At 45.8% G+C, this 19344-nt stretch overlaps 2 protein-coding genes across 20 annotated transcripts in view; one reads left to right on the plus strand and one right to left on the minus strand.

The window, feature by feature from the left end:
* The window catches only part of SP110 (SP110 nuclear body protein), a 32148-nt gene extending 22958 nt beyond the window's left edge, over nucleotides 1–9190 (minus strand). Inside the window, 5 exon segments of the mRNA XM_086719889.1 lie at nucleotides 1536–1580; nucleotides 1926–2192; nucleotides 4544–4712; nucleotides 6337–6656; nucleotides 9054–9190. Coding sequence (XP_086576015.1) covers nucleotides 1536–1580; nucleotides 1926–2192; nucleotides 4544–4712; nucleotides 6337–6483 — 628 coding nt within the window. The 5' untranslated portion in view covers nucleotides 6484–6656; nucleotides 9054–9190.
* Nucleotides 9155–19344, plus strand: part of LOC112871748 (nuclear body protein SP140-like) — a 71743-nt gene continuing 61553 nt past the window's right edge. For 10 of the 19 annotated variants that reach the window (XM_086719870.1, XM_086719881.1, XM_086719877.1 and 7 more), the window contains exons 1-2: nucleotides 9156–9298; nucleotides 11117–11245. The gene's annotated coding sequence lies outside the window, so the exon portion shown is untranslated. The other 9 variants (XM_086719887.1, XM_086719888.1, XM_086719876.1 and 6 more) reach the window with 7 other exon arrangements.

The following is a 19344-nucleotide window of genomic DNA, read 5'->3' on the forward strand; positions in this document are numbered from 1 at the left end:
TGAGGGTTGAAGGTGAACGTTCTCCACAGTCAGGATGAGGGTTCAGAAAAAGAACCATCCGCATCTGGGCCCTCTGTGTCAGGGCCACACAATGTCTTTGAGCACCTCAGAGTGTGGCTGACTCACACAGTCTTGCTCTGGCTCAGTCCCCTGTCCTGTCCCCAGGGGTTCTGCCACAGCCCTCACGCAGATGAATTTTCTCCCTTAGTAAACCTTCTAGTGATGTTTGTAGTCTAGGTCCTGTGGGTGCTACTGGGCTCGCTCATCTATGGTGCCCCTCCTCCAAGTCTACCTTTTCCAGACTCATCTCCCTTGTCTTCCCCAGGATCTCCTGCCCATCCAAGCTCCTGAGGGCTGGGTGTGCAGCTGGAAGCTGGGCCAAGATGGTGGTCAAGAGCGGCAAGGAGAGCCCTGTCTCGAGAATGATCCAGATGACCTCTCCTCTTGGTAGACATGAAAAGTAAGGCAAGCTATAGTTGTCCGCATCAACATTTCCTGACACGGGACCTGAGGGAGGGTGGGGCATCTCTTGAGCATTTCCTTATCTTTTATTTGGGGCCTCGGGTTGTTACCGCACACTGAGCAGAGAAAGAAGATGAATTTCAGATCCCAGGACCAGCAAACAGGGACCAGAGGGAGGAGGAAAAAAAACAGTCTATTCCAACCAGTAAATGTGGCGGGGCCAACGGAACACCAATGCCCAGTAAGGGTGGGAAAGAGGGGGGAGTCAACAATCAACTAGCTACTTACTAATTTGTTTTCTGTTTTATTATTAAAGAAAATTTTAATTCTCGTGTAGTTAGCATATATTAGTTTCAGGTGTATCATATAGTGACTCACTACCTACGAATTGAATAATTTAATTACGGCTTTCTTTCGCTCATCTAGCAGATGGAGTCTTCCATTGCTATTGGCTTCATGTTTATGTTAACCTTATTTGGATGTTAGGTGTTAGAGGAGTGAAGGAAACATTTGAACCAAATAGAGCCCTTTATTCTCAGTATTGGAGAACTCAGAATCCACAATACCATTTTTGACAACACCCGATAGTACTCCATGGTTATATTTAATGTTATCAGAGTCCTTCATGATGATGGCTGGGGAGATTAGAAACAATTTTGGAAGCTAAATCAGGTCCGTCAGGTCTTTAAATGTTTTATCATCTTTTCCAATAATTTCAATAACATTACTCTTAGAATCCAAACCATATAAAAATGGACGTGGTTGAAACTGAAAGGCCCCTGTAATCAGAGCCTGAGCAATTGAGTAAGGGTCACAGAGGGGTGTACTGCACAAGTTACATGTCATTTAAGAACACTTATCGGGTGGGCATCACAGCATCAGACTGGTCATGGAGGCATCCCTGACAAGGATTCCAGTGCTGAGTTGGAGCATCAGTCCCTTGTTTTCTTTTTCTTTTGTCACACTCTGTTATTTTTCCCTGGGCTCCTGCCACAAGTCCCTGGGTCGACAGGTGCATGATTGCCCCTCACACCCACCTCGAATTGAACTAAGTCAGTCCCAAGCAACATTACCTTGCACAGAGGCAGGCGGGGTGCCAGGTCCCTCTTGTGAGTCTTCTTCAGCATTTATGCAGGATGTTAAGTTGTCATCGGTCATTGAAGAGAGAAAGAATAATCATTACAGGGCATGGGGACAGAGTGTCAGGGAGGAGATTAAAAACACCCAGGCCAAAAGCATCAGGGCCCAAGGGCAGAGGGTGGGGCTGTTCCAAGGGTGGGAAGCAGGTGTTCAGGCTCCTGACTTTACCCAGGCCCCTGGAAGTGCCGGGAAGGGCTGTGTGTGGCAGGTGGGCACATGGGATGGACCAGGTTAACGAAAGGGTGAGACCTTGGAGTCCTAGACACGACTGCAGGTACCCTAGGCTGGGGATACACAGGTGTTGGACAAGGTCTGCTTCTCACCTGGAGTGATCCTTCCTTCCTGGGTGGCTCTGGGGAGGGCCGCGGCAGGGCCAGGAGGGCTGGATGATTCAGTCCGGGTCTCAGTGCTGTGCTGGGTGGATGCGCTGGGCTCACTGACACTGGGCTCATGGGGCAAGAGGCTCTGTGATCGGTGTTGGGGTGGGGGCAACGACAGCAGGGTCTGGAGGGAGCTCCCTTCGGCTGAGTTGGCTGGAACTTCAAGGAGGGTAGGCCCGGCTCTGTTCCATCCTCCGTAGGAAATTACAACTGGGATTGGTGAAGGAGCACACATCAACACCCCGGGGACTCGGAATTATTTGGGGGAAGGGAGGGGCGCCTGGGTGGCTCAGTAGGTTGAGCTTCTGACTTCGGCTCAGGTCATGATCTCGTGGTTTTGTGAGTTCGAGCCCTGCGTCGGGCTCTCTGTTGTCAGCACAGAGCCCGTTTTGGATACTCTGTCCATCCCCCCCCCCCACCCCCCCATCTCTGCCCCTTCCCTGCTCATGCTCTCTCCCTCAAAAAAAAAAAAAAAAAAAAAAAGAACATTAAAAATAAAATAAAAAAAAAACAAGAATTATTTGGGGAAGGGAATTTCTTCACACATGACTTCCAAAGGGTCAGGGGCATGGGGTGGTTGGTTCATTCTCCCCTGGGTGTGGAGAACGGATTCATCACCAGCATCATCCACTCGTGGTCCATTTCTACTCTGTGCTACTGATTTGGGGCATTCAGTTCAAATATAACTGCATCCAATCTCTGGGCTAAGACCAAAGTCGTTTCACACATGAAGTTGACTTAGTCCTCAGGGACTTAATCTTCTTAAGTTTTTCTTTAATTTTGGTTTCAGAATTTAGACTATCTTGTACAATGGTACAATTCGAATACGTGTCCCTGTTTTAATAAGTAAACACATCACACCTCCCTGTAGCAAAGAAGATAAAATAGAGATTCCTTCACAAGGTGCATTCTCTCTACTCTGGTTTCTGCTCATTTGTGCAGATTGCGCTGCTGTGCCTCCCTGCCTTGCACCCTGGGATGGGCCACAGCAAACTTCCTCCCCATCCTCAATACCCCAGGCCCTTGCCTTTCTGCACGCTATGCCTCCCGTGGCCAGGTTTCTCTTACGAATCTTCTCCATCATTTATTTCAGAAGTTAAGTCGTCTCGACCAGTGAACAGAAAAAGGAAAGCAAGCTGGGATTCTGGAGAGGGGCTCAGAACACGAGCCTAGGGCTACAGATCCAGAAAGACGCTCGAGCTCGGCTGGGTCGGGGAGCACAGCGGTGTGTGGTGCCTCTGGCCCTCGGACTGACTTAGCGTGGCCTCTGAGAACCCAGGCCTCCCCGCGTTGCCTGGCTGCCGCCGGGAGCACCGGCCCGCGTGCACCTGCGCCCTGCCGCCCCTTTAGCTCAAGGAGTCATTTCTCCTGGGGAGGAACCTCTTGCTGTCAACAGCGCTGACCCCACTCACAGTAAGGTCCCAGTGCAGTGTGAGCCGCCGGTCCTCTTCCTGTTGTTCTCGGGGAAGCGAATCGTGCGCCTTGGCCAAAGTGTTGATCCGCAAGCCCAAAACGATGGTGTCACCTGTTCCTCCTGCCCTGGCTTCTTTCTTCCCAGCTCTGTCCTCGCTCTTTCTCCTGCTCTGTATTTGTCCGGCTCTTTCGCGTTCACAGCGTGCTTCCACGTTCCCTTTCCTTCTCATACCCTCTGTCTCCAGCTCCCTCTCCCCTCTCCTCCAGCTTTAGGCGGCGCCTTCCGCCTTGCTGGGAAGAGGGATTGAGAGCTCAGGCCCCAGAGTTAGGAGACCCAGTAGGATGCCCGCTCTGCTCTTCACAGGCAAGTAACCTGGGGAAGGTTATTCTGAGCTATACTTTCTTCACATGTCAGGTGGGGCTGATAATGACATCACAGCGTTGTTTTAAAGATGATGTGAGAGGGGTGCCTGGGTGGCTCAGTCGGTCGGGCGTCCGACTTCGGCTCAGGTCATGATCTCGAGGTCTGTGAGTTCGAGGCCCGCGTCGGGCTCTGCGCTGACAGCTCAGAGCCTGGAGCCTGTTTCGGATTCTGTGTCTCCCTCTCTTTCTGACCCTCCCCCACTCATGCTCTGTCTCTCTCTGTCTCAAAAATAAATAAATGTTAAAAAAAATAAAGATGATGTGAGATAACCCTATACAGTGCTTGGGACGATGCCTGGTACATAGTAAGTACTCAAAAAAAAAAAAAAAAAAAAGAGAGAGAGATACTTATTATCCATCCCTATTCATTTCCCTTCCCCTCTGGCCCTCCTTATCCTTCTGCCAGACTGAGTCTCTGTAACTGCATTTCAGTCACATTTTTCCTTCCCTAGAGACTGTCCAGGGTGCTAAACGGTACAGCTTTCCCCCACTTCATAGAACAGGTAAGACAGAAATGTTTGTGTCTTCTGGAAATTCATCTTAGAGAAGTGGGGCCAGAGACGGCCCTTCCTGCCGCACTGCGAGAGAGTCAGCTTCCTATCTCCCCAGAGAACCGGCCAGTTGAGGGGCACCGCCCACGGTGCTGAAAGCCAACCCACACTTGGAGCAAAGCAACTTCTGGTCCCTGCTCCTACAGCCCGAGAGATATTCGGAAAGACTCATACCACTTCTGAAGCTCTTGAGGATCCTTGTCAGGTGGGGGTATTCACGCAGGTTAATTCGGCTGAAGAGCATCTGCAGAAATGACAGGTTGAACATCTTCTCCAGGTGGCTGAGGATATTGTACACCAGTCTGGGTACAGGGACCTGACTTCTGTAGGCTTCCATGGATTCCTTAAAAAATGGCATCAAGGATGGTGATGAATAATCATAAAATGGAATGGAAGTTTCTTTTACGTTTGTGGTTTGCTACAGCGTAAGAGTAGTATTTCATTCTTCTAACAAGGAATTTAACACAAACGTATAGGTAGACTCGAAGGCAGAGAAGTCACAGTTACACATATTTACTTCCAGAACTTCACCTATTTTTGGATGGTTGGTCGTGGGAATAAATAACTTAGCCGTCTTTAAAATAAGTCTGCTTTGTGAACCTTATTTTAGGTATATTTGAGGGCAGAGAGAAATTTGAGGGAAGGGAAGGTAGTCAAAGGCTCCTACTATGTAACTATGTCTCTCAGGCTCTGGGCAGAACTCTGTAGCAAAGGACCAATTAGTTGGTCACAAGTGGCAATTCTGTTGATCGCTTGTTAGCCTCTGTTTGATCTCTCTGTCTCTCTCTCTGTCTCTCTCTTACTCTCTCTCTTTGACTTGAGATGGCCTGAATGGGTTCTAGCCAACAAGGAAATCATCCAGAGAACTCCTCTTCCTGAGAAGTTGGCCAAGAGGAGAAACATGGCAGGAGAATTGATTGCACAACACTTACTGAGCACCTACTAGGCTTGTCCTTGGGTATATAGCAGTGGATAAGACCAGCGTGGTGCTACCCATAGTGACGGAAGGGACACTGTCGGGTGGAGAAGATGAGCATTCAATAATAAACACAAATTAAAGAAATGCCCCGTTGCTTTTGAGAGAAGTGTTATGAAGGGAAAGCATAGATTTCTATGGGAAATCAATTAGATGAGTGGGTTAAGGAATCCTCTCTGAGGAGTGACATCCGGGCTATGACCCGAAGAAGGGTTGGAGCCAACCAGGCCAAGCCTGGGAGAAGAACACTCAACCACTGCTGCCCTTCCTTGGGCTTAGGGCTCAGGAAATACATAAAAAACAAAAATCATGAAAAGAATGCCATGTTTGTCCATATAGCCATATCTTCCAATGCCTGCTTTGCTTCAAGTCTGAAAGGACTGCGTACAACAAGCTCTTAAGAATTGGGAGGGTACCCTTAGTGGGTTGAATGGTGCCACCCTCCAGTAAGATGTGTCCACTTGAAACCTGTGAATGTGACCTCATTTGGAAAAGGGGTCTTTGCGGATGTAATTAAGTTAGAATTTGAGAAGAGATCATCCTGGATTAGGGTGGGCTCTAACACACAATAACAAGTGTCCTTAGAAGAGAAGAGAAAAAGAAAAAATGAGGGAAAGAAGAGCTGATGGAGAGATTGATGTAGAGATGGAAACAGAGATTGGAAGTGAAGTTTCTACAAGGATTTCTGGTGCCACCAGAAGGTAGGAGAGTCAGGGAACAGGCTCTCTCTTGGAGCCTTCAGAAGGAACCAACATGGCTACCACCTTGATTTTGTACTTCTGGCTTCCCAAGCTCTGAGAGAATAAATTTCTCTCGTTTTAAGGCACGTGGGGCGAAGTCGTTTGTATGGCTGCCCTTGTAACCCCATCTTTCCCTGAGAATGAACATTTTGGACTAGACCTTCCAAGCTCTAAGCGTTTGTGGTTTGAAACTTCAGTAACTGTTGGTGGGGGGGCTGGGCTGCCACGGAAAAGCAGTCAGCACGACTCACCCTGTACATCGTCTCAGTGATGAAGGAGTTGTCTCGGAGGCCTTCGAGGAAGGGAAATGGCTTGTGTATGGCATAGGCAATCTCCAGCTTCTGGTATATGAAGTGCTGGCGTAGAGTCTCTTCTAAGGCTCTGGTCATGGTGAACATCCTATGGAAGAGGCACGAGAAGAGAGGAAAGACTCTGGGAACTCGGGGAGCTGCTGTTTGTGCTCAGTGGGCATTTTCAGATCACCATCCTGGTCCCAAAGTCATCCTGTAGCAGTCTTCCTCAAAGGCTCATGGGTGTAAGAGGCAATGACAACGTCCAAGGACAATGGAGGCTGAAATTGACCAACAATAGGTTGCTGAAATCTCAAAGGGGTATTGGTAAATATGAGACAGATATTAAAAATAGCTTATAGGAGCAGCTGGGTGGCTCAGTCAGTTAAGTGTCCAACTCTTGATTTTGGCTCAGGTCATGATCTCGCAATTTGTGAGTTTGAGCCCCACATCGAGCTCTGCGCTGACTGTGTGGAGCCTGCTTGGGATTCTCTCTCTCTCTCTCTCTCTCTCTCTCTCTGCCCCTCCCCTGCTCTCTCTCTCTCAAAAATAAACTAAAAAAATTTAAAAAATTAAAAACTATAAAAGTCACTAATATTTATTGAGTATTTCCTATGTGCTGGACTTTATTATAAAGGTTTCACATGCAGTAACTTATTTGATCGTCACAAAACCCTTGCAAGATGGTTTCTATGATTTCACCCATTGTATTGTGAAGGACATGGAGACATAGAGATGTGTTATGAACTTGCCCTAAATCGCACAACTTGGAAGTGATAGAGGTGAACACATTCCGATGTTCTGCTTCTAGGTTTATGGTCATAAGTACTATGGTCTGTGGCTACACTGAACAGAGTTAAGGTTGTCTGGACCGCACCTTACGACAGACACTAGCAAAGCTCATGTAAGAGGGACCACCCAATGATGAGTAGAAAGATAGAAGCCCGATAATATTTGGAAACTTGAGTAAACCACCTACAACCTTCAACACACAAATAGGCCAAACATAAATAGACACGAAGGAGGTATAAGACGTGATTAGTAAAAGGCTACTTAGCTGATTTATTATATGTATCAATTACATATCGCAGAACAGACATGTGCCTTTCCCATCCCATGCGACATTGATACAAATTAGCCATTGATAGGTCATGAGAAAATATCAATAATTATTAGAGGCAGAAAACCTACAGATGAATTCCTGACAACTTGTCAAGGGAATAGAAGTGTAAACAGAAAAACTCAATCACCCAGAGATTTTTTTTTTTAAATGAAATAGAGATCCTGTTTTTCCTACTTCCTTTTGTGTATAATAGAAAACTGAACGGTAACTAATGACTGTTTCCAGGATTAATCCCAGTGGTAGATTGAGCAGCCTTGCTCTCTCCTCATTCCCACATCATTTACATTTGACGGAAGGAAAAAAACCAAAACATATTGTAAGAGTAAAGTAATCCACAATAGTGCTGGAAAAGAAAAGATGCCGCAGGGGGTCTATAATCATGAAGAAATACTGGAGATTGAGAACAGGCGGAAGAGAAATCTAGCAACCAGGATGCGGACAGAATCCATGATGTGGGGAAGAAAATTGCAAAGGTAAGCACAGAGCCCCAGAAATCCAGAATGGTCACATGGTAACAAGAGGAAGTGACCCTGAGGTTACGTTTAGGATGATTATACAACAGCATTCAGAACATAAGATCCACCAGCTTCCTTATTCTTCAACTATTATGGTTCTCAAGAGTGAGAGCAAGGCACAGAGAGGTTAAGTAAATAGCCCGAGGTGGCAAAGCAGAGCTTGTCTGAATAAAGCCCCACTAAAGCTAGTGCATGATATAGGGTCTCATATGGGAGTGTTCAGATTTTTATTATGGGAACGAGTCTTAAAAATGAATAAGCAAAAGACAAACATCCATATGGAAAAAAAGCAAAAGGCTTAACTAGGCAATTAAGTCAAATGTGCAATAAATATATGAAAAGCATGGCAATTCTCTAGTAGCTGGAACAGTACAAAAGAAGACGATTTAATAGCATTTGCCTATCAGATTGCCCAACATAAAGACTAATCGCAATAACCACAGATGCTCCTGGTGCAAATGTAAACAGATCCAAATGTTCTGGAGGCGAAGTTAGCAATCAGGGTCAAACGCCCTAGAATATGGATTCCCTTGAGTCCCAGATTCCACCTCTAGGAATGCACTTCAAGGAAACAATCAAAAATGTGCTTAAGGAAAATATATAAAAATCTCATGAAACACTAGGGAAGAAATGAAGGGTTTCCTCCTCATTTTCTTTTTTCCACCAACCACATCTAGTCACTTGCACTGTGGATAATAAATGAGCTGCCCATTTGGGGCTGAGTGTAGCATCAACAGAGCACAGAGGAGGGTAGAGAGCAAATCTCCCTTTCATCCACAACAACGGGCTAGAATTTAGGGCAAAAGGAGTCGAGCTGTGTTTCTGCTCCCCCCTCCCCCGACTCCCACGTCTGTCCCCCTTTTTCATGGTCTCTGGTTAAACCCCACATACCTCTCTATCTTTGGAAGACAATATTTTACAAGGAGAGAGTCTCACAGTTTAAAATAGCTGAGTTCCACTCTGTAGCTGCTGTCAGGAAATTAGCTATCAGAGCCTGATCACCCCAAATGAGGAATAAAGTAGCCGAGACAAAAACCCACCTGGAGGCTGGGTTTGCCACCTGCTCCTGCCCCTTCCCTGGTCAGGGGCTGGGGCAGGGATGGCTCCTGGAAGGCGGAGGGAACAGCAGGGGGACACCAGTGGGTGAAGCAGGAAGTCTGTGCTTTGCCACATGCAGTGGGGGGCCAGGCTTCCGGAGGAAAGAAAAGTGAAAGTATTTGGAGCTGATCGTGCAGGAAGCTGGAGGCAGTGCCTGCCGCCTCCCTCCATCTCCGTCCGGACACTTGTGAGGTTCCCGGGGCATTTAGGGGAAGCGGTGGGGGGTCCCGTCATGGGGTAGCCTGACGAGGGGTGTCCAGAGGGGAGGAGGCATCAGGGCCCAGCCCCAGGATCCACGGACAGGAGCTGGGGATCCACTATCTGAGTGCTTCCCTACTCACTTCTATTCCCCCAGGCTATTTCCCCCTCCTGTACTTTTGGGAGATGAAAATGTTCCTACACTGAATCGGGGTGCTGGTAACACAACTGAATGAATTTACTAGAAATCATCGAACTTTAAGAAACAAACAAAACCCAGACGGGGAGGGGAGGTGACCCAGAAATGCCTATAATTTGTCAGGATAAAATTATTGCCTCAGAAAGTCGAGACAAAAGGGAACCTGAATATAAACTGAAATCATATAGAGGAAAATCATTCCTCTGGGCAGGAAAATGGGGGGGGGGGCAGGCAGGCATTTGGGCGCCAGGAGCATGAGGAAGTCAGGTCTAAGGCAGAGCCAGGGCCGGGAGAAGACTCTAGAACAGCCACTTCAAGGAAGATGGGATACGCCCTCCACACACACCCTTAAAGATGCCTTATGTGCAGGGACGCCTGGGAGGCTCAGTCCATTAAGTGTCCAACTTTGGCTCGGGTCATGATTTCAGTTTGTGGGTTCAAGCCCCACATCGGGTTCTGTGCAGACAGCTCAGAGCCTGGAGCCTGCTTCAGATTCTGTGTCTCCTTCTCTCTCTTCCTCTCCTCCGCTCGCACTCTGTCTTTCTCTCTCAGAAATAAACATTGAAAAAAAATAAAAATAAAGATGCCTTATGCACATTGGCACATAATGTCTGTGAGAGACCCTATAACATAGAAATCTGTTTAACTTGATTGGAATCAATAATTCTCAAATGGATTCAACCCATGGGCTCCCCTTACCAGGACACCCAAAAGCTCCTCAGAAAAAGGTGGGAAAAATGGTTCTGGCGTCTAAGAAGCCTCGAAACCTAGGTTCACCTGCTCGCTACAGAGGCGCCAGCACAGCATATCCCACACGAGCACATTCTAGGTCAATAGGCTCAGCCCTGGTGCTGGTAGGTCACTCCTGTAAGGATGACAGAGGCTCGGGAGCCACAGGAAGGTAGCAAGCAGCACCGTGAAATGCCAGGACAGGAACAGGGAGAGGAGTTCAGTCCACTGTGCCCTTGTTACACTTCATTTACCTGAAACCCTCCACGTACCTGGGAAACCCCTTCATGGACATCCCAGCCTGGAAACAAGGATCTCCTCCTTTAGCCTGCCCAGAGATAGATTACGCAAAGGCAAAGGAGTGGAAACAGAATGCCAGATGATTAGCCTAGAAAAAGATGTAAATAAGATAAAAGATGTTTCTATCTAAGGGACACCTGCTTGGGAAAATGGTAATAATGGGAAAACTGCAACTACTATATTCAGTGACATATATTCTGAGAATTTACTAAAATCGTGTACAATTCTTTTTTAGCTCAATTTTATTGGGGTATAAAATGCATTCATCTCAAGTGTACATTTAAGTGGTTGAGTTTTAACAAATGTAATCGTAATTACAATCATGACGTAGGCCATTTCCATCATTCCAGAAAGTTCCTTCGTGCCCTTTGCAGATAGATAGCCTCCTCCCCAACCTCGTCATCAGGCAACCACTGATGCACTTGCTGTTAGTACAGATTCGTTTTGCCTGTATCAAAGTTTTACATAAATGAAAACATGCAGTACGTGAATTTTGACGTGTGACTTCTTTGGGTCATCATAATGCTGTTGACATTCACCTCTGTTGCTGAGGGTCGGTAATTGATTCCTCTTTAGCAGGTGTGCTGGCCGACTCTTGTTCATCCTGTCCGATCACCATGATGTCACCAACGTAACTGATAAGTGTGATGTTCTATGGGATATCCGGGGGACCCAGATGTCTTTGGACTATCTTATGACAAGGGGCAGGTGAGTTAATATAACGCCCAAGACAAAACTGTACACGAATGTTCTTATCTGTCATGCAGGAACTAAAACTCTTTCCGATCCTCCTTTTCTAACCAGGATGGAAAGAAAACATTTACCAGATCAATGCCCCCACACTATGTACTTGAGGTCCATGGAATGACCTGGGCTGGGGATCTTATTGCCCAGACTGCTTATTTTCTTATCCCAGTCTTTGGCCTTCTTATAAATTCTGGGAGTTACTTGATACACTTCTAAGAAATTGACTTTCTGTCCGAGTTAGCCATTATCAGTTTTGATTACTCATACCCCAAAACTCCAGCTGCTTATAAGTTGGTATCAGAGAATGAGTTGCCAGTGAAGAAACTTCACAGAAATAGGATCAATCTGAGATTGGTTATGTGACCTACCTGAACATAAAGTAGTGGACAGCCTATTAGCGTTCAAAGATGGGGGTTTGGTAGACTTTGGCAAGCAGGGGCAAGGTAGCAGAGTAACTTCTAGCACTGGATTGTGCTCAGGACTCTACGAGTCACTCCCTGATTCCAAGTGTGAGATCTCAGCACACTTAGCAAAATGGCGAGGAGTTTTTCCAGTAAAAAGAAAGCATTGACTTCGCTTCAGAGATTACCACCTACTTGGCCTAAATCTGGGTGGGAAAACAGAGAAAGGAGGGAGGCCAGAATCTTCTCATCCCACGGGTCGTATGGAAGAAAAAGAAAACAACTCTACCCCTGTGTTAGGAACCAGGGATTGTCTGATCGGCATAGATGGTCTCGGTCCAGGATACGTTATCCCAGAGAGATTGATTCTCTAGTGAGGATAGAGAAAAAACAAGACAGTGGGAAATGCAAGCCAGAACTGCAGCCTGTTGTTATCTGGGCTGATGCATGATACTGCAGACTAGGGCTTTCTTGTGAACTTAACAGAAGTACCCCTGAGGAATGCCAAAGACCTGTGCTTATAAGCAAAGGAAGCTGGCACATTAATGTCATTGCCCAGCTGAGTGGTGGCCTGGGCCTGCCTGCTGCTTAAGGGCAGGGAGAGGAGAGGGAGGAGACACCAGAGCGGGCTCTTGTAGTCTGTGTCCAGCCTTGTCTGGGCCACTGTGCCCCCTGGGAGGCCAAGAGCAGAGGACAGCCATGCCCCACAGCCACTTTGCCCCACAAAGCGAGGGAGGGAGAGAGGGAGGACAGGCAGGGACTGGTGGCAGGCAGTCCCGTGCGTGTGCAGCACCCGGTAGGCACACACACCCCACCTGCTGGAAAAGATGTCCTCGGCGGTATCCTGGAATCTGGAATCTGTCCCAGCCAGATTCATGTTCACTTCTTTGGAGGCAAGAACGAACAGAAGTGGGCAGAAAGGTAGAAATCTCTGGCCCTCTATACTTTGCAAACATGTCTGTGCAAATTTCCAGCACATCCAGAGTGAGTCAGAAGAAGCAGGATTCAGTGGAACATACTTTGGAAACATCCTGCTTTGCCTCTGGCTCCCCAGGCCTCGCCTGCTTTGGCCACACTGCTCTGACTAAGGTCCTGGAAACTGCACATGCCCCGGCTCCCATTTATCTGTCCTGCCTGCATTTCCAGTGCTCGGTTTTGCTTTTTCTATTTGTGCTTTGCTCCCATTTCTTTTTCTTCCAACTTTATGCTGCTCGAGTGTGTTTTTGTAAGTTGCTTCAAATCCTTTACAGAATTAGGGCCGCTATTGGTGAAAAAATTACATACAGACATAATGTACAAACGCAGTTGGTAGCGGGGCGCCTGGGGAGCTCAGTCTGTTAAGCATCTGACTTCGGCTCAGGTCACGATCTCACGGTCCGTGAGTTCGAGCCCCGCGTCGGGCTCTGTGCTGACAGCTCGGAGCCTGGAGCCTGCTTCGGATTCTGTGTCTCCCTCTCTCTCTGCCCCACCCCTGCTCTCTCTCTCTCTCTCTCTGTCTCTCACACACACACACTCTCTCTCTCTCAAAAATAAATAAACATTAAAAAAAACCCCACAAATCACATCGTCCTTTAAGGTCTAGGTAATGTCAGTTCCAAACCCTTTCCCCATCCCAAGGGAAGCCTGTCTCTGTCCTTGAGATTTCAATGACTAGCTGAAGCTCAGTTTTTTCTAATCACCGAGGCTGCATTTATATATATATATATATATATATATGAAATTTATTGTCAAATTGGTTTCCATACAACACCCAGTGCTCATCCCAAAAGGTGCCCTCCTCCATGCCCATCACTCACCTCCCTCCCACCCCCCATCAACCCTTAGTTTGTTCTCAGTTTTTAAGAGTCTCTTATGCTTTGGCTCTCTCCCTCTCTAACCTCTTTTTTTTTCCTTCCCCTCCCCCATGGTCTTCTGTTAAGTTTCTCAGGATCCACATAAGAGTGAAAACATATGGTATCTGTCTTTCTCTGTATGGCTTATTTCACTTAGCATCACACTCTCCAGTTCCATCCACGTTGCTACAAAGGGCCATATTTCATTCTTTCGCATGGCCACGTAGTACTCCATTGTGTATATAAACCACAATTTCTTTATCCATTCATCAGTTGATGGACATTTAGGCTCTTTCTGTAATTTGGCTATTGTTGAGAGTGCTGCTATAAACATTGGGGTCCAAGTGTCCCTATGCATCAGCACTCCTGTATCCCTTGGGTAAATTCCTAGCAGTGCTACTGCTGGGTCATAGGGTAGATCTATTTTTAATTTTTTGAGGAACCTCCACACTGTTTTCCAGAGCGGCTGCACCAGTTTGCATTCCACCAAGAGTGCAAGAGGGTTCCCGTTTCTCCACATCCTCTCCAGCATCTATAGTCTCCTGATTCGTTCATTTTAGCCACTCTGACTGGCGTGAGGTGATATCTCAGTGTGGTTTTGATTTGTATTTCCCTGATGAGGAGCAACGTTGAGCATCTTTTCATGTGCCTGTTGGCCACCTGGATGTTTTCTTTAGAGGAGTGTCTATTCATGTCTTCTGCTCATTTCTTCACTGGATTATTTGCTTTTCGGGTGTGCAGTTTGGTGAGCTCTTTATAGATTTTGGATACTAGCTCTTTGTCCGATATGTCATTTGCAAATATCTTTTCCCATTCCTTTGGTTGCCTTTTAGTTTTGTTGATTGTTTCCTTTGCTGTGCAGAAGCTTTTTATCTTCATGAGGTCCCAATAGTTCATTTTTGCTTTTAATTCCCTTGACCGAGGCTGCATCTGTAAAGGGCCCATTTATTCAAGAAACTTGAGCAAATTCACACACCAGGCTTCTCTGCCCAAACCTGGCACTTCCCTCTGGTTGCAGGAGTGCGGAGTTTTCTCTGGCTTCTGACTGCTTTCCAGAAATTTGAGGAACATCTTCCCTGCCTTATAATGAAGAGCATTTTGCCTCTCTCTAGCCCCGTGTCCAGTCCAGGCTGAGTACTGTGCCCGGCCGGTCCACCGGCCTGAGAGATGATCTGGAATGTCCAGCTTTCCTTCCTGCTCACGACCACCTTAAGGGCAGAGAGGCAGGTACAAACATGCACCTTAGCAGACAGGCAGGTGCAACATGGCGTTCACTTCCTGCCTACACATGCTTTGCCCCCTTACTCCAAAACAACCTGGATCCATTTGAATAAAAAATAGACCTTTCTGCTCTCTTGCCCTTGGATGAACAGTGGCCCATCTGCCATGGACCCCGAGCTGGCCCTGTTCCTCCTCCCTGGGGCTGAGAACTGCCACAGAGACTGGGTGGAGGGCATCCAGCATTGGTGCAGATATTTCACCCTGTTCAGCAATTTAGCCTTTACTCTTTGGGTGCCACACACGAGAGATCCATCAGTTGGATTGATCGGAGCTCCTCAGAGCTCCGGGAAGGCACAAAGGCAGTCAATGTCTGCTCAAGGTTGATCCCAGGCCAGTGCCATGGCCCCGTGGGGCTGGCAGTAGAAGATGGCAGGTGGAGGCCGCCAGTCAATTGCGGGTTAGCCCTTACCTCCTGTCCTGGGTCCCCATCTCCAGGAAGGTCGGCATCTACCCATGTTACTTCTGTCTTTCCGGCCTCATTCCATGGGTATATGACAGAATGAGATTGCACATAAAGAAATAATGAGGAAATTCGATTTCTTAAATCGCAGAGGATTGGCTCCCTGGGCAAACTTGAGGCTGAGTCATATCACCTTCTACAAACACTTTCGTTTCCCCCATGCCTCCTCTACCCCTCCCCCACACCGAAAAAGACAGCTCTGCCCAGAACAGTTCCTTTTAGAAAAACTAACGTTGAAATTGAACGAGTGCTGTCCAACTTCTGATTTCTGGGTAGCTGGGGGCCAGTTTGTCCCAGAGTGCATCTGTGCGTGGCATCTGAACACGGATGAGTTAGGGGAAGTGAAAGCAGACCCAACGTTGACAAATGCAACCGAGTGGGGAGTGAGGCGTTGCTCTGTCCGTGCTGGGATGTTATGCAGTTGACTAGGAGGGAATTTGTCTTTTAAAATACAAGGCAAATACATCAATGCATTCTTAAAGCAAGGTAAAAGTGTGTGGAAACCCCTCTACCCCAGACTCTGGAGGTGGCCAGGGCCCCAAGAAGGCAACAGCATTGCTATCAGCAGCTGCAGAACTGACAGGTAGGTCCTCAGCACCCAGTACCAGCACCCAGCCCACAGCCTCTCCTCCACCTGTTCCCGAGAGATGCGAGATGAACAAGCTTGAAACCAGCCAGCGCTCGGCCTCCGGGTAGGAAAAAGAAGTGACGCTCTCCTCAGAGAATGAGTTGGTAGGCGCTGCCTCTTTTTCTGATTTCTGGAAGATATTGTAGGGAACGGGCATCATTTTTTCTTTAAACATTTTGTAGGATTCATTAGTGATACGCTCTGGGCCCGATGCTTTCTTCTTTGGAGGTCTCTTAATTATTGATTCAATTCTTTTAATAGATATAGGCCTATTCGGATGACTGTCTCTCCTTGTGTGAACTTTGGTGTTTCGTGTCCCATAAGAAATTTGTCTGTTTCACCTTCTATCAAATTCTTCGCCGTAGAGTTTTCCCTGGTGTTGTTTGTCTGCTATCTTTGTCGTGTCTGTGGGACTAATAGTGATGAACCCCTCTTTCATGTCTGATACTACTAATTTCTGTCTTCTCTCCTTCCTTTGCTAGCCTTGTTAGAGGTTTGTCGATTTTATTGATTTTTCTAAAAAAATCAGCTTTTGACTTCATTGATTTTCTTAGCTGTTTTCTTGTTTTCAGTTTCGCTGATTTCCACTCTCATTTTTGTTGTTTATTTACTGATTTATTTTGCTTGCATTAGGTTTCAATTTCTCTATTTTTCTGTAGTTTCCACAGGTGGGAGGTTATTCATTTAGATCTTTCATGTCTAATGTGTAAATTCAGTGCTATATATTTCCGTCTAAGCACTGCTTTTGCTACGTCCCACAAATTTTAATAAGCTGTGTTTTCATTTCCATCTAGCTCAAAATATTTTACAATTTCTCTTGAGATTTCTTCTTTAGCCCTAGAAGTGTGTTCTTCGATTCCAAGTATTTGGAGGACCTCCCAGCTATCTGTTATTTCTACTTTTATTTCATTGTGGTCTGAGAACATATTTTTAAATGATTTCTATCCTTTTAAATGTGTTAGGGTGTGTTTTACAGCCCAGAATATGGCATGTTTCGGTAAATATTCCATGTGAGCTTGAGGGCAATGTGCATTTTGTTGTTGTTGAATGGAATATTCCATAAATGTCAGTGACACCAGATTGATTAATGATACTGTTCAGGTTGACTATATTCTTACTGAGTTTCTGCCTGCTTGATCTGTCAGTTACTAAAATAGGGGTATTGGCGACTCCAACAATAGGAGTGGATTTGTCTGTTTCTCCTTGTAGGTCGATCAGTTTTTGTGTCCTGTACTTTGATGCCACTTTGTTACTTGCGCATTGAGAATTGCTGTGTCTTCCTAGAGAAATTGACCCCTTCACTATATAATGTTCCTATTCACCCGACAATTTTCCTTGTTCTCAAGTCTGCTTTGTCTGAAATTAATGTAGCGACTACAACTTTCCTTTGATAATGCTGTTGACAACATATCTTTCTCCACCCCTTTACTTTGAATCTGTCTTGTGTTTTTCTGCTTAAGGTGGCTTTCTCATAGACAGCATACAATTGTGTTTTTTTTTTCTTTTCGGTTTTTATCGCTCTATGGATTTCTGTCTTTTAATTGTTGCATCGAGGCCATTCACATTTAGAGTATTCATGTAGTTAGATTAATATCTACCAAATTGCGGGGCGCCTGGGTGGCGCAGTCGGTTAAGTGTCCGACTTCAGCCAGGTCACGATCTCACGGTCCGTGAGTTCGAGCCCCGCGTCAGGCTCTGGGCTGATGGCTCAGAGCCTGGAGCCTGTTTCCGATTCTGTGTCTCCCTCTCTCTCTGCCTCTCCCCCGTTCATGCTCTGTCTCTCTCTGTCCCAAAAATAAATAAACGTTGAAAAAAAAATTTTAATATCTACCAAATTGCAACTGTTGCTACTCATTGTATTTGTCTTCGTTGCTACTTTTTCTTCCCTTTTTTTTCTTCCTTTTACAGTTTCAACTGAACACTTTATTACCCCATTTGGTCTTTTTCTCCTAGCATATGAATCATGCTTCTTTTAAAACGTTTGTAGTGGTTTCCCTAGAGGTTGTAATATATATTTGCTGCTATTCATATTGCTATTTAGTTATTTACTTACTTATTTAGACTTTGCTTAGTACCATTTATTTTTTTCATATCCATTTCTTCAAGTTATACTCTATGGCTTTGTGAGTGACACATGCATCCTATAATGGAATGTCACACACTCCTCCCTCCTGTCCTTATTAACATTGCTGTCAGTCATTTCACTTATCCATACGTTCTAATCACATGGTTGCTATTATTACTTTGAACAAGCAGCTACCTCTCAAATCAATTTAGAATAGGAAACTATTGAGAACCCCAAAAAGCTAATCTTTGTTCTTGTAAATTACATCGATCGATATTTACCATATTAGGAATGGAAACTTTGAACACTTAAATATTTATTTGTTCATGAAAAAAATAATAAGGAACTCATTACCTGCTAACATAAATGAAATGTTTCATGAGAAGTAACTGTGTTTTCTAAAATAAAGTAAATTGTAAGAAGAGTAGCAAGGCTTTATATTTTCGCAAATCTCTTTAATAACTGGCTCAGTAGAAGATGGCGGGATTCTGTTTGCTTCTGCTTTCAACCCGTTGTGATCTCACAGAAGGTGTATCCTCTGGGAGATTCTACTGTACATGTGTGACAGAATGAGAGAGAAAAAGGGTAAATAACATTTTAGTACTATTATGAAAACAGTTTTCACCTTGGTCTTACGTGAAAGGGTCTTACACAATCCCAGGGGTCCCTGGGCCATACTTTCAAAATCACTATTTTAAAATAATTTTTAAGGGGCACCTGGGTGGCTCAGTCAGTTAAGCGTCCGTCTCTTGATTTCGACTCAGGTCACGATCTCACGGTTCATGAGATCGAGCCCCATGTTGGGCTCTGTGCTGACAGCACGGAGCCTGCTTGGGAGTCTCTCTCTTTCCCTCTCTCAGCCCCTCCCCTGTGCACGCTCTCTCTCTCTCAAAATATATATATATATATATATATATATATATATATATATAAACTTAAAGTAATTTTTGAGATGTGCTTTTGTTTTCAAGTAAACTTTGCGGTTTTTAGACATCAGTCATTTAAGTGGTTTGAGTGCTGCCTTCCGTTTCTTTTATAACAAAACTTTGCTGGTGTTGATATCGGTTCTCTCTCTCTCTCTCTTTTTCAAATGTTTTATTTATTTATTATTATTATTATTTTTAATTTTTTTTAACGTTTATTTATTCTTGAGACAGAGAGAGACAGAGCATGAACGGGGGAGGGGCAGAGAGAGAGGAAGACACCGAATCGGAAGCAGGCTCTAGGCTCTGAGCCATCAGCCCAGGGCCCGACGCGGGGCTCGAACTCACGGACCGCGAGATCGCGACCTGAGCCGAAGTCGGACGCTTAACCGACTGAGCCACCCAGGCACCCCAGATGTTTTATTTATTTTTGAGACAGAGAGAGACAGAGCGTGAGGAGGGGAGGGGCA

Source organism: Puma concolor, chromosome C1, assembly GCF_028749965.1.
Source record: "Puma concolor isolate L17-30 chromosome C1, mPumCon1.1.hap2, whole genome shotgun sequence".
Lineage (NCBI taxonomy): Eukaryota > Metazoa > Chordata > Mammalia > Carnivora > Felidae > Puma > Puma concolor.